Source organism: Barbus barbus, assembly GCF_936440315.1.
Source record: "Barbus barbus genome assembly, chromosome: 34".
NCBI classification, from domain to species: Eukaryota; Metazoa; Chordata; class Actinopteri; order Cypriniformes; family Cyprinidae; genus Barbus; species Barbus barbus.
Genome location: NC_136762.1, coordinates 27694704 through 27717711, shown reverse-complemented (window position 1 = coordinate 27717711; position 23008 = coordinate 27694704). Strand labels below are relative to the sequence as shown.

At 38.5% G+C, this 23008-nt stretch overlaps 2 protein-coding genes across 4 annotated transcripts in view; one reads left to right on the top strand and one right to left on the bottom strand.

Moving 5' to 3' along the window:
• LOC306854555 (latexin-like) overlaps positions 1-11947 on the top strand; it is a 17259-nt gene extending 5312 nt beyond the window's left edge. For both annotated transcript variants that reach the window (XM_079392681.1, XM_079392682.1), the window contains exons 3-8: positions 4376-4528; positions 4616-4684; positions 8217-8394; positions 8778-8914; positions 11093-11155; positions 11230-11947. In XM_079392681.1, the coding sequence (XP_079248807.1) occupies positions 4376-4528; positions 4616-4684; positions 8217-8394; positions 8778-8914; positions 11093-11155; positions 11230-11340 (711 nt within the window). In that variant the 3' untranslated portion in view covers positions 11341-11947. The remainder of the gene's footprint in view (positions 1-4375; positions 4529-4615; positions 4685-8216; positions 8395-8777; positions 8915-11092; positions 11156-11229) is intronic.
• The window catches only part of LOC306854554 (elongation factor G, mitochondrial-like), a 26043-nt gene extending 3035 nt beyond the window's left edge, over positions 1-23008 (bottom strand). Inside the window, exons 1-16 of one of the 2 annotated variants that reach the window (XR_013782852.1) lie at positions 22820-22998; positions 21656-21808; positions 20015-20147; positions 18490-18694; positions 17186-17302; positions 16932-17082; positions 16330-16484; positions 15880-15964; positions 15153-15290; positions 14974-15075; positions 13928-13984; positions 13713-13850; positions 12697-12779; positions 2346-2508; positions 869-1018; positions 636-796 (exon numbers count right to left, since the gene is read on the bottom strand). Coding sequence is in view for 1 of the 2 variants with exons in the window: in XM_079392680.1 (XP_079248806.1) it covers positions 636-796; positions 874-1018; positions 2346-2508; positions 12697-12779; positions 13713-13850; positions 13928-13984; positions 14974-15075; positions 15153-15290; positions 15880-15964; positions 16330-16484; positions 16932-17082; positions 17186-17302; positions 18490-18694; positions 20015-20147; positions 21656-21808; positions 22820-22894 (2061 nt within the window). In the remaining variant the exon portion in view is untranslated. Of the gene's footprint in view, positions 1-635; positions 797-868; positions 1019-2345; positions 2509-12696; positions 12780-13712; positions 13851-13927; positions 13985-14973; positions 15076-15152; positions 15291-15879; positions 15965-16329; positions 16485-16931; positions 17083-17185; positions 17303-18489; positions 18695-20014; positions 20148-21655; positions 21809-22819 lie in introns of both variants that reach the window. The other variant, XM_079392680.1, reaches the window with a different exon arrangement.

Below are 23008 nucleotides of genomic sequence, written 5' to 3'. Positions count from 1 at the left end.
ATAAAAAGGGGGAAAAAATCCTTTACTGTCAATGAAATATTTAGATATTTTGGATCTTAAATAGACTTTGTTTTCTTTCAAATATAATCATAATAAAAGTTATTTGACATGTATTTATTGAAGAGGAATAACCCCTTGAGATGAACCATCTCATTTTCGAGGGGGTCCTCAAATTTATTTAGTGTCACTTTATTTTAAGGTCCAATTCTCTATATTAACAAACTTATGACTTTTATTAACAAAACTATGACTTTTGCCTCAAACTCTTAATTAGCTGCTTGTTAATAGTTAGTAAGGTAGTTAAGTTTAGGTATTGGGGGGTTAGGGATGTAGAATATGATCGTGCAGAATATGTGCTTTATAAGTACTAATAAACAGCCAATATGTTAATAATAGGCATGCTAATAAGCAGCTAGTTAATATTGTTACCATTTCTTTCCTTTATATATTTAAATAATCTTAAGTGTTGTAAATAGACTTTGTTTTTCCTAAAATATCATTATAATTAAAGTAGAATTATTATATGTACTTGATATCTCTTGATTTTGGGGTGATCCAGACATGCTCAGTTTATCTGGTTCACGTTAGCTGTGATCAGTGTGTGTGTGTGTGTGTGTGTGACTGAAGTGACTCACATCAGCGTATAGTGTGAAATAGCCCTCGGCCCCATCCTGTCCTGTGATGACCCCGTGACGACGGTTGACCCCTGCAATAACGGCCCCCTGGAACTCATTAGGGGCCACGATCTCCACTGACATGACCGGCTCCAGAATCACCACGCTGGACTTCTCAAGGGCTGAAGACACAGGACATTGACGTGAAGCTCTGACCAGACGTCACTGAGAGAGAGAGAGAAGGATCTGCTCACCATACCCTGTTTGAGAGCGCCCTCTCCTGCCCGGATGAAGGAGATCTCATTAGAGTCCACCATGTGATGAGCTCCGTCCTCCAAGATGAAACGCACTCCAGATATCTTGTGTCCCGTCAGAGGACCCTTCTCGCACGCTTCCCTGAAACCCTGAGCACAGAAACACACACTCAACCCAAAGCCAGAGTTCGGCCAGAAATCTTTTGCAAGAAACCACTTTGGAAAGACATGAGGCTGAGGGACAGCAACATTTAGAGAGCCATCATTTCTGTATTCTAGGTCTGAAGGAAAATGCACTCATCCTCTGGCCATCTAAGATTAGGATGAGTGTGTTTCTTCATCAGGTTTGTAGAAATGTGTCTCTGCATCAGTGTCTCAGCAATGGATGCTCTGCAGTGAATGGGTGCCGTCAGAATGAGTCCAAACAGCTGATAAAAACAACTTCAAACCGGCTAAAATACAAGTCCATAATAAACTGAAAAAGTGGTCTGGTCTGAATCAGGAGAGAAATCTGCACAAATATGTGGCTGGATTATGATGTGAGAGACAACAGCAAATGCACTTCATCACTGGAGGAAGAGTTATTATGGGCTATAGACTCGTATTTGAGTTAAAAATGTCTTGATGGATTTATTTCAGCTTTTGTCTTCTCCAGATGTTAACTGATGGACTGGAGTGGTGTGGATTATTGTGATGTTTTTATCAGCTGTTTGGACTCTCATTCTGACGGCACCCATTCACTGCAGAGCATCCATTGCGGAGACACCGATGCAGTCACACATTTCCACAAATGTCATCTCTTTTTTTAGCCTGTAATAATAATAATTCATTACATTTATATAGCGCTTTTCTGCTTTTCTAAGCACTCAAAGCGCTCTACATTGTGAGGGGTGGTGTCTCCTCGTCCACCACCAGTGTGCAGCATCCACCTGGATGATGCGACGGCAGCCATAGTGCGCCAGAACGCCCAGCACACACCAGCTACAGGTGGAGAGGACACAGAGTGATGAAGCCAATCAGTGTAAGGGGATGATTAGGAGGCCATGATGGTCAGAGACCAATGGGGAAATTTGGCCAGGATGCCGAGGTCACACCTCTACTCTTTTCGAAAGACATCCTGGGATTTTTAATGACCACAGAGAGTCAGGACCTCGGTTTAACGTCTCATCCGAAAGACGGTGCTTTTTGACAGTATACTGTCCCCGTCACTATACTGGGGCGTTATGACCCACACAGACCACAGGGTGAGCACCCCCTGCTGGCCTCACTAACACCTCTTCCAACAGCAACCTAGTTTTCACCAGAGGTCTCCCATCCAGGTACTGACCAGGCTCAACCCTGCTTAGCTTCAGTGGGCAACCGGTCTTGGGCTGCAGGGTGATATGGCTGTGGCTGTACTTCTCAGAACAATGTAGTTTCTGTCAGTCCTGAGATCAGCTGATTGTGAGAGCTAGTGTGGGTGTGTTGAATGGCTCACCTTCTCCACAGCGGGCACGAACTGTTTGGGGATGTTGGTCCCGACGGTCTCGTCGCTGAACTCCAGCTTTGTGTAATTCTCAGAGTCCAGCGGCTCCAGGACACCAATCACTTTACCGTACTGACCCGAGCCTCCAGACTGCTTCTTATGTGTGAAATCAAACCTGCAGCATAAAGCAGCACCCATCCGCATTAGTGCTGGACTATACACGTCACATTCACTAGTGCTGTGTTTGATACGATGGTGTATGGTCACAGAGATTTGACCGCTGGCCCTGTGTCGATATTGTGGCACGTGCGCAGGAGTGGACCGCACTTAATCTGAATACAAGAACAAAGTTTAAAACAGAGTAGAATAGTGCAAGGTTTCGAAAAAAATTATAAATGGAGTATAATATATATATAGGCTACAACAAGGTTTAATCTGACCGCAGAGGAGCACAATCAGGGTTGCCTGATATTTTGTGCACACTTATTCTTGCATATATGTGCACACTTATTCTTAAGCAGCCCTTAATGTCGATCATGGATCAGTCAATCCAGCACGGCAAACAGCGAATATATATATATGTGCTGTTTAATGCATTGAGACGTTGTGTTTTCCCCAGTGCATAACGGACATGTCACAGTTATATTCTTCATTTGTAAATGTTAGAAAGTCATGCAAATATATCCATTTTGCTGTCAGGAGTGGGCGAGGTGAACGAGAGCTGCTGAGAGCATGCACGCTAAAGAGACGACACACAATAGAATAATATTGAACAGTGTTGGTAACCATATATACACTAGCAGTGAACCGTTTCTGATCAGTAAGATTCTTAACGTTTTTAAAGAAGTCTCTTCTGCTCACCAAGCCTGCATTTATTTATTTATCCAAAATACAGCAACATTTTCAAATATGTGTAGTTTAAATCAGCTGTTTTCTGTGTGAATATGTGTTAAACTGTAATTTATGTGATCTGCAGCTGTATTTCCAGCATCATTACTGCAGTCTTCAGTGTCACATGATCTTCAGAAATCATAATAATATACTGATTTACTGCTCAACAAACATTTCTGATTATTATTATCATCAATATTTAAAGCAGTTGAGTAATTTTTTTTCAGGATTCTTTGAACAGAAAGATCCAAAGATCAGCGTTTATCTCAAATAAAACACTTGTGTAACATTATGGTTCCCCAGATCTCTCCCTGGAGGGCCAATCTGCTGCAGAGTTTAGCCCTCCCTGTGATTGTCTAATGATGTTGATCTCTGATTAGCAGCTCAGGTGTGTTAGATTAGGGTTAGAGCTGAACTCTGCAGGAAAGGGCCAGATTTGAGGACCCCTGCTCCATACCATTCAAAAGCTTGGAGTCAGAATAGTTTTTGGCAAAGAAATTAATACTTTTATTTATCAAGGATGCTTTAAATTGATCAAGTGATGATAAAGACATCTATAATGCTACAAAAGATTTCCATGTCAGATAAATGCTGTTCTTCTGAACTTTCTATTCATCAAAGAAACCTGGAAAAATGTACTATTAGACTGATTTCTGAAGATCATGTGACGCTGAAGACTGGAGTAATGATGCTGAAGATACAGAAATAAATTAGTTTAACAGATATTCAAATAAAAGTTATTTTAAACAGTAAAAATATTTCAAAATATTACTGTTTTCACTGTACTTTGGATCAAATAAATGCAGGCTTGGTGAGCAGAAGAGACTTCTTTAAAAATCTTACTGTTCAGAAACGTCTGACTGCTAGTGTATATATGGTTACCAACACTGTGTCTCTTTAAGAAGGTGGGGCTGCTGCACTAAACAGGAAGTGGAAGCCTCTCATCTCAGTGACTCCGGCTGTAACTGTTACAGTCTGAAGATCCCAGCATTTCTTCATCTTTTGTTTGTTCAACTGAACATTTCTTCACCACCTCCTTCGTTCTGACAGCGATCACATGGTCTTGACACAGTCTGTTGCGTAACAGTGCGTGATAAAGGCTCAGAGTCCAGCGCCGTGCCCCTCTCAGGTGTGTGTTTGTGCTCTCTCAGACACAGGAGGACATGGCCAGCACCGGAGACCTGGAGCCCACACACTTCCCTGCTCGACGGGCGGCTCAGGTGGCCCTGCATCACCTCAACACCATCCACGGCTCGCCCTTCAGGGTGTTCGGACTGCAGCAGGTGCACAAGGCCAGCGCGGAGGTGAGGCACTCATTCGGTCAGTAGAGACTTCATCCACCGCACCTGTGAGGTGTGTTTGCTAACGCCCGCTAACCCTTGTGTTGACAGGATGTGGCTGCAGGAGCCAGGAAGTACAGCCTGGACTTCTCCGTGACGGACTGGGCCAGTGGCAGTGCGGTACGCTTCTTCACATCCATTACTAATGTGCTGTAAAACCACTAACCAGCTGACCAGTTACCAGTGCAGCGCTCTAGGTTACTGAGCATGTAGTACTGATACTAAACACATGCTTAAACAGTATTCATGGCAAGCCGTTTTAACATTTAATCCTTAAAACCAACGAGAATCTATTTTCAGCTACTAGCACTCATTTTTTTTATCCAATAATATATGTGACCCTGGACCACAAAACCAGTCATAATGGTAAATTTTTGGAAATTGAGATTTCTACATCACATGAAAGCTGAATAAACAATCTTTCCATTGATGTATGGTTTGTTATGATCGGACAATATTTGTCTGAGATGCAACTATCTGAAAATCTGGAATCTGAGGGAGCAAAAAAATCTAAATATTGAGAAAATCTCCTTTAAAGTTGTTCAAATGAAGTTCTTAGCAATGCATATTACTAATCAAAAATGAAGTTTTGATATATTTATGGTAGGAGATTTACTAAATATCTACATGGAACATTATCTTTACTTAATATCCTAATGATTTTTGGCATAAAAGAAAAATGTATTGTTGTCTATTGCTGCAAATATACCTGTGTTACTGATGACTGCTTTTGTGCTCCAGGGTCATATTATACTTGTTCATTAAGTACTAATACCTAAAGAATAAGCACTAGTAACCTTTTAAAATACACTACTACTTATTCATTAGATACATATATACATAGATAAAACACATACACACACATATATACACTATAACTATAGTATCTATTAAATAGGTACTAGTTTCTAACAAAAAGTAATAGTGTTTAATAAATAAGTACTAGTATCTAATGCATAATTACTAGTAATATTTAAAAAGATACTACTATTGGAATTCTTACTAGGGTGTAGGGGTGGCAGTATGACAAAATACTTCACGGTAACGATATATATGTAGTTATTCAGAAAATTGACAAAAAGGGCTTTATATAATAAACCCATTTTCTTTTTTTGGTTAAATTTGGTTATTTATTTAGTAAAAACACACTCTTTTTTTTTTTTGATTAACTGCCCCCAACTGATAGATATTAAATACAACTTGTGCAATTAAACTTTATTTTTAAAATTCAGTGTTAGTTTTACTTTAATCAGTTTACAATATCTAACTATTTTATATTGAAATTCGATTTATAATAAATTACATTTACTGTAGGATACTATTAATACTAGTTGCACTGTTTAAATATGTCCCCTGTATCTGCTTGTTACGCTGTGGTTTAAGAGCACAGTTTAGCTGTTTTTGTGATAACTGACAACCCTTCGATAAAATGCGATCGTTTGAGCATCAAGTTGAGAGACGTATCGAATCACAAGAGGTTATTATCAGTTGGATCTGATCAGTGTTCGATCGTTTGGAGTTAGAAAAATAATACGTGCAGTTGAATCCTCAATATTTAGTAATTTTGATACTCAGATACAGGATTACGTATCGCTTCATTAACGAGCAGGTTGTTCATTACCATGGCAACCGCCTGTGCATCCACCTTGAATGTGACTCTCGTGTGTAAAAGTGAACTGTACACGTAAGAGGCGGAAAGGTGCCGATAACTATACATTAAGTGTATTTCTATTCGTTACAACATTGATATATGAACTGTTGTAGTCAGGTAAGTTTAATTCATAACACTTCCTCTGCTTGCACTACCCAGTACTTTCTTGGGTAAGTACCCTTTATTTTACAGTATGTGTAATCACAGTGTAACCCATTCTAGTCAGAACTACTTGATATCTGAATGACCGATCTGAGATGTTTCTAGCAGTAGAATAGTTACTAGTCACTATTGAAATAAGTACTAGTATCTTTGAGAAGTTACTAGTAAAACTAAATAAGTAGAATTAGCTAATTAGTAGTAGTTAGTACTAGAACGTCATAGAATAGATACTAGTAGCTAAAATGTACTAGTAGCATTAAAATAAATACTGGTATGTTTTAAGGATTAAATGTTGAAATGGCTTGCCATACTGTCAATAAATCCATTTTAAATGAGCCTCACTGCTCAAACAACATACTGGGAACACTTTCATTAGTTAACATGAACTAAGAATGAACAATACTTCTACAGCATTTATTAATCTTAGTTCGTTAATTTCAGCATTTACTAATGCATTATTAAAATCACAAGTTGTGTTTGTTAACATTAATGCACTATAAACTAACAAACGGCTGTATTTTTATTAAATAACGTTAACAAAGATGAATAAATAGTGTAATAAATGTATTGTTTGTTCATATTAGTTAATACATTAATGTTAACAAATGACACCTTATTGTAGAGTGTTACTGAAATATTATTACTATCTGCAGACCGTGAATAAAAGCTCAGATGAGTCTCAGCATTATTGCGAAAGTTAAATGTTATTGCAGTAATTTATGCAAGTCTGTTATGTAACATGCATGTTGCATTAATCAAAAACATTCTGTCATTAACCAATTAAGTGTTTTCCATCATTTTAACATAATGTACTTTTCCAAGCTTTAGAAACATGCCTGAAAATACAGATATTTTTGTAATACCAATGTCACATCAGAAAAAAGTGTTAAATTAATTTCCTGACAGATAAATATAGAGCATGACAGAAAATGTACAGCTCATTCAGTCAAACTGATGGACCAGGATTGTTTGTAGCATAACTGTATGATTTAAAATGAGAGGCGGTTCCTCAGACTGGAAGAGCCTCAAATATTTTAAACACTGTAGACTCATTCAGGAGGAGGATATTCTCCACATATTCCTGAATATAAGTTTAATATGGTGGTGATGGCGCAGTGGATAAGACACATGCCTTTGGTGTGAGAGACCCGGGTTCGAATCCACTGTGAGACACCAATGTGTCCCTGAGCAAGACACTTAACCCCTAGTTGCTCCAGAGGCGTGCGACCTCTGACATATATAGCAATTGTAAGTCGCTTTGGATAAAAGCGTCAGATAAATGAATAAATGTAAATGTAAATATGTAAGGGGTGCACATAAGCAGTACGGAGGTGTGCATGCACGAGCAAAATAAAAATGCGCTGTATAAATGAGTTCAGACCCTGCATTTGCGTACAGACATGGTTGACAGCTGTTAATGCACAATCACCATTTTTGGCAAAGTAAATATTAGCATTTTAGATTTAAGTTTACTATAAAATAATTGTATTATTTTATTTAAAATGTAGTATTATCACACTTTTTTTTTAACTAACTGAATAAAGTGCAATAATTTTATCACTCTTATTAATTTATTTTTTTATAGTTATTAATTGATTGGGTCACACTATGTGTGAGGACCAGACCAAATCTCCAGGTTCTCTTATGAGGACCAGGCTGAAAAACTAATGTGCACCTCTGAATATGTAGCATTTACAGCATTAAAGCTGTCAAACTTTTTTTGTAATATTTAAAAAGGATTATTTGATGAATAGAAAGTCTGAAAGCAGCAGCAAACCTGACTCTGTATGGGTGGCGCGTGTGTGTGTGTGTGTGTGTGTGTGTGTGTGTGTGTGTCAGGGCCCGGCGCTGCGGTGCTCGGCGGAGGTGATGTTCCCCAGGACGCAGCAGCACAGTGGTCCTGAGGTGCAGCTGCGCTGTGAGGCCCTGCAGCAGATCAACAGCACAGACGAGGACCACGCTTTCTACCAGAAATACATCACGCCCGACAGCCTCGTCTCCTCACAACACTTACCAGGTGTGACCAACACTAACACATTTCGCTGTCCGATGGTCATGCCTTAACTTTGCAATTTCTAGTATTGCATTAGTATTGCATCCTTCTCATGGGCATTTCATAATTTTTGACTTTCAGTCCGAGTTAGATCTGTAAAAGGAAACATGCCTAATAATTCTGCACGCCCGAATATAAGAAGTTTTTCACTTTCAGCCTTCATGGACCATTATATATCACTTGATTAAATACAAAATTAATAGTAGTTATGATTGATGTGGTTTGGTATTGGTAAAATGTGCTTTGAAAAAAATATCAACATGCCCAATAATTATGCACGCACTGCACACCTGACACCACAGTCCCACAATGCACTGCAGCAGCCTCTCTCTCTGTGGTGTGTGCAGACAGCTACGGTAACATGAGCGAGGAGATGCAGCCGTTCTGGCGTTTGGCTCGTGTGGCCGCGTCCTTCATCATGCTCCGAGAGTCCAGTGAGAACACCGAGTTCAACATGGTTCAGGTGGCCAGCGTCACACAGCAGGTCAGTGCAGATGTTCAACAATACTCGATCAAGACACACCGACTGAGTTTCTCATGAGCTTCACATCTACAGGCTTCTGGCCAGATGCTCAAAAATCAGTCGATGTAGATGGGTATTAATTATGTACATATTTCTTATATTTAGGGTTTTTTTAGTGGCTAGTGAAGGAGGAGAATCACCATGAGTTATTTTAAGATCATTAAGTTTTTATTTTTTTCTGTTTTTTTGTATGGGTTGCCACTTTATTTTCCTGAATGAATCAACTGTTTAAATGATTCGGTTCAGTCGCAATGAATCCCTTATTAACAGTGACTTGATGCCACCTGCTGGTGGTTTTAATTTCAAATTTACTTTTTTTTTTTTTCATATTTAAAAAAAAAAAAAAATCTAATTTTTATGAATCAAAACATTATTTATTCATGTGTAACGGCAGATTAAAGCATTCCGTGTCCTTCAGAGCTGCATCAACAGAGGGTAAATATATCTGTTCCTCTTCAGACGCAGCTTCTGTGTTTCCTCCGCACTGCAAAGATCAATTTTATTAATACTGATTTCATTAGTTTGGTAACAGACCAAATGTCTTATTATACTAATTGTCTGATTAAATTGAACTAATTAAAAAAAAAAAAAAGTAAGTTTGAAAATCCAGAATAAAGAAGTAAATATTAACATTTTATTTTTAAGTTTAATATAAAATAATTGTATTTGTAATTAATCCTCCCTTTTTATTTTAAAATATAACAGTATTATCACACTTTATTTTTTTCATTATTTTATTTCAAACGAAAAATCTAACTAAAACAATGCGTTTTGTATAACTACAATAAATAATTATATTTATAACTCAATTTAAAAAATAAAAACCCAATTCTCTCTGGGCAAGTAACGTTTATACTCGGACAAGTAAAGGTCAAATGTACTTGTGTGAAGGACAACCACATGAGAATACGTCATGTCAAGCCCTGAGGAGCAAAGAGAGTATTTCCTTTATAAACTCGAAAAAATGGCACCATCTGGTAAAAAAAAAGTTAAAAATTCAATTTTAAAGCCTTGCCAACAGAATGAAAGCCTATTAACAAAAATTGCATCATTTTACAGTTAAACGGCGATTAAAAATAGCAGTTTTAATGGGACATTTTTGTCCAAAAGGTGCTGAGGAACTATTTTTTGTACCTAGTGTAAAATAGATTTATTAAAGGAAATGGAGGGTGAAATAGTAAAATTCCAATAAAAATAAACACCTGTGCCAAAATGTATACAGCTGGCAATAACAGGCAAAATGATAAAACAAATGAAAAGGCCAAAACTGTCCAAAAGGTTGCACAAGGGTTAAATGTGGCGTGACTTCAGCTCAAACTAGAGATCCACTTTAACACAAGTTATAGCGTGAATGAATAATGGATGAATCAGAGTTTCAACTGAACGACGTCAATAAAACAGTTTGTGATCAATGTGTCGCTGTACCTCAGGAAAGTTATTCACTGTTCACCGGTCGTTAATTAGCTATAAACACCAGAGGGAGCTTAATTACTGATCATTATATATGCATGATTCAATAAATCTCTCACGAACACAAGTTGATTTAAACTACCTCATGTTCAACTGAGTTGTGTGCAAATGTTTTGAGTATGATTGTCTGAATATAATAGTGTTGTTCATTTTAACCTCTAATGTATCAAATGAGGCTTTACAGCATTAGTTGGGAGAGATGCTTTACTTCCTTCAGAAAGCCAAACTATCGCTATAGGCAGATATCATTCTGAATGATCTGTATCAGCGGAGGAATTTCATATCGGCACATTTTAGTACATCAGGTTCAACTAAATGAAAATTAGATGTTGCTTTGGAAACTAGCTGAAATAATATTTTTGTTTATATATATATTTAGTTTATTTTATTTCAAGTAACTTTTTAAAACTAAATGGGTTTAGTTTCCTGTCCTGAAGTGCTCATGCTCCTCCTTCACTGGTGTCTAAAGGCATCCCATGATGCACCTGATGAAGATGAATGTGCAGAGTGAGCAGAAACTCAGACATTTTCATTACTATTATTCTAACGTGTGGAAAAGACTACTCGTATGAGCAGATGTGTCCAAACGGCTGACTGAAGCGTGATTGTAAGAGATTGGAGTTATTGTGGTGAGGTTATGATACTGAAGAGCGCTGTCATGTGTCTCAGGAGTCCAGCGAGAAGCAGCTGATGCTGGACTATGTGGTTCTTCTTCATGACCGGCCCTCCCAGGTAACACACAAACACAGCTCATCGCATGCGGACACTAACAGAAGCAGAGGATCACGTGTGTGTGTGTTTTGTAGGAGATCGTTCAGTGGAAGCTGCTGGTGTCCTGGTCTCCAGACAGAGGCGTCAGGGTCCTGCAGACGGAGTGGCAGCCCAGATGCCCTCATGCCACTAAACCACCCAACTAATCCTGAGCTAACCCTGAGCTAACCCTGAGCTAACCCTGAGCTAACCCTGAGCTAACCCTGAGCTAACCCTGAGCTAACCCTGAGCTAACCCTGAGCTAACCCTGAGCTAACCCTGAGCTAATCCTGAGATAACCCTGCGCTAACCCTGTGTCAATAAAGACAGACTAATACAGCTGCTGCAGTGTGTGTTCATCACATTCTCTATCAAAATCACTGCTCACCAAATCAGTCACTTTAGAACGATTGATGCATAGCTTTTGTTAATATTTTGAATTAGATTTCATTGTAATATTTTAATGAAGTTAAAGTTTTAGAAATGTTGCTGTGTTGTCATTTTTATTAGATAACAGACTATTTTAAAGAAAACTAAATCTGACTTTAGATATTTTGTCTATAGATAAAGAAATTTAAACATGTAATTTACTGTCAAGCAAAAATATGTATGATATTTCAAATTATGAAATATTTAAAATAGTATTGTTTTAGTAATTTTTTTGTGGGGGGGGGGGGGGCATTTTAATTGCCTTTAATTGAGTTATTTATATATATATATATATATAGTGCTGTCAAACGATTAATTGCATCCAAAATAAAAGTTTGTTTACATAATGTGTGTGTACTGTTTATATTTATTATGTATAAATAAATACAAACACATGCATGTATATATTTAAGAAAACATATGTTTATATATTAAATATTTACATATAAGATTATGAATATATAAATGTAAATATTTTCTAAATATATACTGTGTGTGTGTATTTATATATACATAATGTAAACAAACTTTTTTGGATGCGATTAATCGCTTGACAGCATTAATATATGTACATATTAATTTTGGTTAATGTTTTAGTAATTTTTTTGTGTTAAAAAAAATTGTGTTTTTTGTGTTATATAGTTTTTATTAAGTCTTAGTTTATTTAGTTTTAGGTATTTTAGTACATTAGGTTACACCAAATGATAGTGAGAAATGTTGCCTTTGCAACTAGCTGTAATTAGATTTTATTAAATTGTTTTGGCTTTTGCAAAATAATGAGAATCTGCATTTTGAAGATGTAAGCATTCAAAGCATAGTCTCTCACTGCCAATATGGATCAATGGGTTCATCACCCTGCACTTCAGCCTCTCATCAGATTTCTGTCCAATCAAATGCTCTCTAGATGCCCCCTACACTGTAAACACACACTGAAGCTGCGGCTGAAATAGTCTCCTGTTCACAGAGTTAGTGTGTTCTGTACGGTGAGCATGTTTCTGTTTTAGACCGAGTTAGGATGAGATCTCCAAGCACTGAGGGTGAATACAGATGTGTTAGGAGTGTGTTTTCCTGATGTGTGTAAACGCAGGACTCACGGCACAGCGCTGGTCACCGTCTCTCTGAAGGCCACTTTGGGTTTGCCCATCACACACGGACAGTTATATTCCCTCTCCATCCTCTGAAACACAGTTATGAACACCAGTTGACAGCAAATTGTGATTTAGTCATAGTTTCCTGACTTAAATGCTTTTTAGTTTTAGTCATCCGAGTTGTTTTTAGTTTTAGTCGACTAAAATCTAATGGGTTTAGTTAGTGTTTGAGTTATAGGTTTGATATTAAGGTTTTATCATGACAGACACAGATTTAACTGCGGTGACACACAACATGCCTTCATATTAAAATTAAATGAAACCACTTCTCATAAAGAAAGCAACAAGAACATGGTCTTCTTTTAAATGAAAAACCAATGGTTATATATCCTAATTATGCATTTAATATAACAAATTGTTTACCATATTCTTAATTTTTTCAAGCAGACATAGTTATTTCTATAAATATATTTAGATTAATCTTTTTTAGGGCTACTAAAGTGATTCAGTCAAGACCGGTGAGTGATTTTCTGTCTTTTGTTGCTTGATTAACATCAATGACTCGGACAATAGCAACTAAATTAGGCTGCTGTCCCTTTAAAACCGGATGCAATACTGATACACGTTCTCCCACTGTTTACGTTCACTTAAGACGTAATCGACTGTGTTTAGGTGAATACTCGTTGAAACTGACAAGTCGACATCATCTTGTGTGTATTTCTCCGTTCATGAGACACAACAGAGTAAGGCAACTCGTGTGCTGCTTCTGAGTGCGCTCAGAAGACCGGACCGAACAGAGTTCTCTTGCGTCATCAAATTTATCCATATGTCTGCTCCTCTCTTACTCCCTCATATTGACATGTTTTAAAGTGTTATGAGACATGCAGCAGTATGTTAGATTATGTCCTGTCGGGTAGGCTATGATACAGTTCAAAACGAGTTTTTGTTACGTTATCGTTGACAAAATGAACACTGATTAAGATGTGTGTGATTGCACAGAGAGCCTGAGATGAACCCTGTACCTGCGAGTAGATCTCCAGATGCAGCTCTCCCATGCCGGAGATGATGGTCTCCTTACTCTCCGTGTCGAACTGGACTCTAAACGTGGGATCCTCTCTGGTGAAGCGATTGATTCCCTTGGAGAACTTGTCAGTGTCGTTCTGAGGGACAGAAGGAGCTGCGTTAGTCTCTGACTGAAGGTTCATCTGAGAGAGAGCACTGTGTGTGATCCCGGTACCTTATTAGAGGGCCGTATGGCCATGGAGATCACAGGATCAGGAACGTGAATGGATTCCTGAGAATATACATTATCATTGAGATCATTAGATATAGCACACTTTCACTGTAATACAGTAAAACAAATGTGCAGTGATTTAAATCAGTATTACAACAAAACAACTACCAACATGTGTACTGCACATTTGGTTTAATTGAGTTCTCACAGTCAGGGTTATTATAGTTAACTAAAACTAACATTAAACCCATTAAAACAACATTTCCATTACTTTAAATAACAAATGTTAACTGATATAAAATAAAATGTAAAAAAATCAAAAAAAATAAATAAATAAAAATCACCCAGTTTATATATATATAAAACAAAACCCAAAAACTGCTAAAAATTACAAAAACAACAAAAAGACAAACTTTGCAAATAAATTTAAAATGAAAAATATAAAAACTGATTCAAAATATTAAACTTATTTTTAATTTTTCCTCTGACTTTAGCTCAAATTTGACAAAACGTGTGAAAATCAATACAAAATCAATCATAAGTCTAATGTGACTAACTTTTTTGTTTGTATATGTATCATATTCAAATGATTTTTATTATTATTTAAGAGTTATTAAAGAAATGAATACGTTTACTTAGCAATAACACATTACATTGATCAAACTAGACATTAATAATGTTACAAAAGATTATATTTCAAATAAATGCTGTTTTTAACCTTCTATTCATCTGTGAATCCCGAAAAATAAAATATCACGGTTTCCACAAAAATATTGTGCAGCACGACTGTTTTCAACATTGATAATAATCAGAAATGTTTGTTGAGCAGTAAATCAGTATATTATTATGATTTCTGAAGATCATGTGACACTGAAGACTGCAGTAATGATGCTGAAAATACAGCTGCAGATCACAGAAATAAATTACACTTTACTATATATATATAGATAAAATGTGCTTAAATGCCATGAAATTAATGCAAAACAAATGTGAAGTCTTTAAAACGTGCTTCATATTTTTGGGAGGCTGATTGTTGATGTTGGTCATACCATGGAGAGGTTGGCATTAGTGCGGGCGGTGAAGGTGTCTCCGCTGGCGCAGTCGATGCCGAACAGAGCGCAGATATCGCCCGCATACACCACCTCCACGTCCTGAAGAGCACACAAACACACACTACAGACTCCTGACTGCAGAAACACTGGACTGAGCTGCAGCAGACGCGGCTCACCTCCATCTGATCGGCGTGGAGCCGCACCAGTCTCTGGACCCTCACCCTCTTCCCCGAGCGGGTGTTGTGGATGTACTCCGTCTTCCTCAAACAGCCCTGATACACACGCATGTACGTCAGCTGCCCGAAGCGCCCGGCCTGCACACACGCCACAGATCAGACACCGCTGAGAGAATACTAACACTGAGAACAACTCACTTCACAGTAGGGCTGTCAAAAAAATGAATTTCAAATATTCGTCAGGCAGCGTTATCAGTGGTGCACGAGATGTGATGAAGATGTAGGTGTTGTTTCATTTGAATGTTTTTCACAGATAATCCAGCTGAAGACACTGGATACGGTGCTGCTGCGTTCTTCATTCAATATATTGCAGTAAAAGAGAACATCGATGCAGAGAAGATGCTGTTTACATCAGAACTGTTCACACTGAACTCATATTTATAGCATTTTCTAGAGGGACATCTATCAGCGTTGCACTCGTGTCTCACACAAGAGAGCCGCATGTTTAGAAAACCATCTAAAATTAATGTAAGCTCAACTTTTTGTCAACTTTTTCAAACTTGTATTTTGGATGCGATTAATCATTTGACAGCACTAGTTTTAAACTATGCATATATGATGCTGTTTTGTTTATAATTGTTTAAGCAACTTAATTATATATAATATATTATATAATACTATTAGAATGTAGTTTTTGACAGCCCTACTGCACACAGCTCCGTCTCACCTCCAGTTTGAAGGCCAGACCCACGAACGGATGCGAGTCGTCTCTCGTCGGGGCCATCAGAATCTTGGAGCCGTCACTAGATTCCCTGAAATGGGAAAACAAGCTTAAGCCCCATTCAATTAGCTACAGAAGTGCAGGGTTGAGAACTTTTAAGACCAAGTTAAGAAAATATAAGATTTAACACAGATTCTTCTAGGCCTGGGTGATAAAACGGTATCGGTATTTATCGATAACGATAGAAAAAATGTGAGATGTAGCACATGATATAGGCACGTGCTATGAGTGACACAGACAGCACACACAAACACATGCTGTGATGAGGAGGTTGTGAATAACAAATGAATATTTGTTTAATTTAAAGTGCCCCTATTATGGATTTCTGAAAATGAGCTTTCATGCAGTGTGTAACACAGCTCTAAGTTTAGAAACACACGCAGCGCTCGGACTCACTGCTCGTTCAGGATGGCGTAGTTCTGGACTTCTGTGGGGTTGGGCAGATACTCCAGCACAGCGTCCAGCAGCGGCTGAACTCCTTTATTCTTCAGAGCGCTGCCCACCAGAACAGGAGTGAACACTCGCTGGACAGTCGCCCTGCGCACGGCCGCCTGAAACCATAGAGAAAGAGTTCAGATAAACTCATATAGTATAAACCTGATGATTATACCCAGGATTTCTGCATGCTGCGCATAGTGACATGCTAACATTAAATTATTCAATCAACTGTGACTGACATATGGAATATAATTGTGTTGATGCCTATATTATAGCTAGAGATACAGTTTCCCTTATGAGGGTCTATCTTTGATTAGGACGCTGGGTAACACTTATTTCTACATTGTGCTCGTTGCACATACTAACTGTAGTAATGAATGTAAATGATAAATAATTACAAGGAACTCTAAATCTATAATAAGTACACGTTGTTAATTAATATCAAACAGAACTTGTGTAATTACATAGTAAGAACGACTCAAACTGAAGTGCAATCAGATGCTGTCTGTGTACTAGGGACTGAAACAGAGCTTCAGATAACTGAACATCATGTGAAAGACCTTGATATCGGTCACAGTGGGCACTTTCTCCTCCAGGAACATCTCTCCCAGCGTCTCATCGGCGTTCGCCACACACTCCACCAGCTCCTGCCTGCGGTCAGCCGCCTCGGCGCGCATCTCCGCCGGGATCTCATCGAAACGAACGCTCTGCCTGCGAGAGAAACCACAAACACATGGAGACCAGAGGAGAGGACACTGACAGGACATCTCCAGATAGAAAGCGCTACAGAGTAAAGCATCAGGCCACACTTTACCCGAAAGGGCCCTCGAAGAAGATGCTGCGCTCCTCGATCAGATCAACGATCCCTCGCAGATTTCCTTCCAGACCGATGGGAATGTTGACAAACGCCGCATTATGAGTCAGTTTAGTCCTGAAAAAATTTAAATAAATCTAAATTACACATTATACATTTATATTAATACTAATATATATATAAAATTGTTAATTTATAAATCAATATATAAAATATTATGTAATATATGTGACCCTGGAGCACAAAACCAGTCATAAGGGTCAATTTTTTGAATTTCAGATTTGTACATCATCTGAAAGCTGATAATCTTTCCATTGATGTATGGTTTGTTATGATAGGACAATATTTGTCTGAGATACAACTATTAGAAAATCTGGAATCTGAGGGAGCAAAAAAATCTAAATATTGAGAAAATCTCCTTTAAAGTTGTTCAAATGAAGTTCTTAGCAATGCATATTACTAATCAAAAATTAAGTTTTGATATATTTATGGTAGGAAATTTACAAAATATCTTCATGGAACATGATCTTAATATCCTAATGATTTTTGTCATAAAAGAGAAATGTATAATTTTGAAATTTTATTTTAATTTAAAATATGGCACACAGACTTTCAGAGCCTAACCCTTATATAGACTGCTGAAGTAAAGGGATAGTTCACCTAAAAATGCACATCTTCATTTACTCACATGTTGTTCAAACCCAAGATTTTTGTTCATATTTAGAACACAATTTAAGATATTTTAATGAAACCAATGGGGTTTGGTTTTGTGCATCAAGCAAACACATTTAAGCTCTGTTTGCTCTATCTGATGTGCTCTATCTGATGTGCTCTATCTGATGTGCTCTATCTGATGTGCTCTATCTGATGTGCTCTATCTGATGTGCTCTATCTGATGTGCTCTATCTGATGTGCTCTATCTGATGTGCTCTATCTGATGTGCTCTATCTGATGTGCTCTATGAGTGTGTGTTGATTGCTTATAAGTGAATAAAAGCCTACATTAAATCTGTTCATCGTATAAAGCAATCACATCTCTCTAGACTTGAATTAAACCACTCTATTCATATGGATTACGTCTCTATGAATGCATTAAAGTTTTCATTGCATGGATTTTCAATAGAGGGCCAGAAATCATCAACACTTCTTAATTTAGGTTTCAAAGACTAACCAAAGGCTTAAGGGTTTGAATGACATGAGGGTGAGTAAGTGAGCTTTTGGGTAAACTATTCCTTTAAGCACCTTCCTACACAAAAGAGTTGATGAAGCTGAAAGCGTGTGATGCATGATCTCTGGAGGCCTGACCTGAGCTGCTGCAGCGCTCGGCTGGGGTTGGCGCCCTGTCGGTCCAGTTTGTTGATGAAGGTGAGGAAGGGCACGGCGTAGCGCTTCATCTGCCGGTTGACAGTCATGGTCTGACACTGCACTCCTCCGACGGCACACAGCACCAGCACAGCCCCGTCTAATACTCGCAGAGACCGCTCCACCTCGATCGTGAAGTCCACGTGACCTAGCGACCGATCAGAACATGATACTGCACACTAGACACGACCCAAGCACATCTAACCGTACGCAGCGTGCACGCTATAGTTCAAGCCGTTTTCTGTGTGCCTTCAGATTCAGTATAAATACATTAGTGCTGCAAATACTAAAACAATGCATTTATGAATATGATAATAAATTAACATAATATGATAACGAATACCTGTTTGCCATATCAAAAAGCATAATGGACTATTTGTGCACAGCTAAAGCAACTGGAAGCTTCCCACATTCATGTTAGAAATGCCCACGCTGCTCCTACATTAAAAACAAGCTGGATGCAAGCATAAATGTTTCAAACTGACTCAATCACTGAATTATTATTACCTTTATTTCACCAGGAAAGATATTTTTCACTGGAAATGAAGGTTGTGTCACTGAATTACACATTCAATAGCCCTGCTAACTGAAATATGTTTTAAAAATGTTTTCTAAGATTCACATTAAATATTTTTGACTGTTCCCTGAAAGTCCAAAACATCCTGGTTTTTATAAAGTTTAAAAAACATCAGAGAAAACATTAAAGAATCATTTTGCAAATATGTGAACGCCTCTCTGTTCTCTGAACGTTTGAAACAAGTAGTAATGTATATAAAAACATAATAATAATAATAATTAGAAAAACTCAACTAAAAGAACACATTCCATGTATAACATTGTCTGTTCGTATTCAGTTCAACATGTACCGTTTAAAGAGCAGATAACTTTGAATGAACATTCTATTAGGACTCATATTTAGCCAGAAGCAAAGTCTTCTCCACATGTTTACAGGGAACTTTACAGGATTTTTGGAAACTTCTGGAAAGATTTTCCACCCCTTTTCAATTCTATAAATTCTATTCCTCCAGTGAACAAGTGCATCTCCTGTTGTCTCTCACATCAAAATCAGCCACATATCTGTTTAGATCTGTTTTGTCTTGTAAACGCTGCTTGATCTGCAGATTTCTCTCCTGATTCACACCAGAACACTTTTTCACTGGAGGAAGAGTTATTATGGATTATGGACTTGTATTTGAGTTAAAAACATCTTAATGCTGGATTTGTTTCATCTTTTGTCTTCTCCAGATGTTAACTGATGGACTGGAGTGGTGTGGATTATTGTGATGTTTTTATCAGCTGTTTGGACTCTCATTCTGACGGCACCCATTCACTGCAGAGGTGATTTCTTTTACATTACTGGAAGAATGTTTTGTTGATAACTTTGGAAGAATGTTCCCTGTCAGCTGGGAGTATGTTATCTGATATACTCTCCAGCATTTCTCAGTGCTGGGGTTCATGGGATTGTTACCTGGTGTGTCGATGATGTTGATGTTGTGATCTTTCCACATGGTGAATGTGGCAGCGGACTGGATAGTGATTCCTCTCTGTCTCTCCAACTCCATCGAGTCCATGATCGCTCCCACTCCATCCTTCCCTCTCACCTGACACACACACACACAGAGAGAGAGAGACACACACACACACACACACACACACACACACACAGAGAGAGAGAGACACACACACACAGAGAGAGAGAGACACACACACACACACACACACACACACACAGAGAGAGAGAGAGATCACATTTGGTTAAAATTGGATAAAAGGTTTGGAATTCTAGATAAAGACCTTTTTATCTGTGGAATCTATATTCCTCCATCAGATTCCCCATACTACGACAATCAAGTGTTTTACACTTTACAGGAAGAAATGAATCAGTATCAAACTCTGGGGAAAATTTTACTATGTGGAGATCTAAATGCTCGAACCGGTTCAGAATTAGACTATATTGATAACTCGGGAGATAAACATCTGTTCACACATTTCCCCCGAGATCTCTTCAGTACTCTACCTGGAAGAAATAACCAGGATACTGGAGTCAATGGGAACGAGGTAGCCCACCTGTGTCAAACTTTAGGTCTTTATATCCTCAATGGTAGAATCAAAGGAGATTCCTGTGGACAATGTACCTATAGCTCAAACCTCGGCAACAGTGTTGTAGAATATGCCATATCAAATATAAGCCCGTCCCATTTCAGTGCACTTACAGTCAAAGCTCAGTCCCCTGTCTGATCACAGCCAGATCAATCTTTGCATTAAAGCTGAAAACATCAAATCAAGAGAGATCCAGAAAAAGCCAATTCATCTACATAAGCTCAAAAAACCATATAGATGGACTCTTAATGCTGCTGAAACATATATTAAAGTACTGGAGTCAAATTAAATAGTCAATTCCATAACACTGTTTAACAATTCAACATATGGTAATAATTGGAGAGGAATAAATTAAACATTAATTAAAAAAAAGAGTTTTAAAGTTCTGGATCCACTTAAACTCTAGTTCTGAAGATTCTCGTCATCTTAAAGCACTACAAACACAAAGAATGAGTGCCCAAAAAAGTCATCTTTGTGTACTGGTGTCAGATCTGACTAACAAAGCACTCAATATCACCAACCCTGAAAAACCTGGAAGAATCAAAGAAATGATGAATGAAGAGAAGTGACAAATACTCCTCCACTGTGACAAATACACTCCTTAAGAGACGCACTGTACAGTCAAATACAGCAGATTAATCCTGAGTTCCAGTCACTTCATCAAAATGACAAATTAAGAATATTACTCTCTGAAGGACCTGCTTCCTCTTTGGTAGCACAACATATTTATAAATGCCACAAACTAAGAAGTACAGAGTGAACACATCTGCATTAGTAGCACCATTAATGTTTATATAAATATATATGTGGATGTATTTTATTTGTTTATTCATGGATATATATTATATTTTTATTCTGCTATGTACAATGCTTTGGCAATATGTATCTAAGTATGTCATGCCAATACAGCAATATGAATGGAATTGATGAGAGAGAGACACACAACAGTGAGCTCGTCTCTGGACAGCACTGGTTTGAGAACAGGTCAGAAAGTGTGTGTGTCGCTGACCTCGTGCATCTCCGCTATTCTGCCGGTGTAGTAGAGCACTCTCTCGGTCAGGGTGGTCTTCCCGGAGTCGATGTGCGCCGAGATACCGATGTTCCGGATCCGCTCGTTCGGTGTGAAGCCATTCGAGCACCGGCGACAGCTACTGATCAGCACCTGACACACACACACACACACACACACACACACACACACACACACACACACACACATCAGAAACACACACACACAGAGAGAGAGAGACATCAGACAGACACACACACACACACACACACACATCAGAAACACACACACACACACATCAGAAACACACACACACACATCAGAAACACACACACACAAACACACACCAGAAACACACACACACATCAGAAACACACACACACAGAGAGAGAGAGACATCAGACAGACACACACACACACACATCAGAAACACACACACACAAACACACACACACACACACACACACACACATCAGAAACACACACACACACAGAGAGAGACACATCAGACAGACACACACACACACATCAGAAACACACACACACACACATCAGAAACACACACACACACACACATCAGAAACACACACACACACACATCAGAAACACACACACACACACACATCAGAAACACACACACACACACACATCAGAAACACACACACACACACACATCAGAAACACACACACACAAAGAGAGAGAGACATCAGACAGACACACACACACACACACACACACATCAGAAACACACACACACACACACATCAGAAACACACACACACACACATCAGAAACACACACACACAAAGAGAGAGAGACATCAGACAGACACACACACATCAGAAACACACACACACACACACATCAGAAACACACACACACATCAGAAACACACACACACACACACATCAGAAACACACACACACACAGAGAGAGACACATCAGACAGACACACACACACACACATCAGAAAGAAACACACGCACGCACACACATCAGAAACACACACACACACACAGAGAGAGACATCAGACAGACACACACACACACATCAGAAACACACACACACACACAGAGAGAGACACATCTGACAGACACACACACAGAGAGAGAGAGAGAGAGAGAGAGAGACACACAAATCAGACAGAAAAACACACACACACCTGTGTTAGCGTGACACGTCCGGGTTTGTGTAGATGCAGTTGAGTTAAGGCTGAAGCTGCTCTCAGAAGCCGCATTGTGAGCTGCTGTAGATGAGTGTGTGTGTGTTAGTTTACTCTGCTGTCACACACATGAGCTCAAAGTCACGCCGACCGGTGCTTGTGAAACAGCTTCCTGTTCTATGGAGAGCC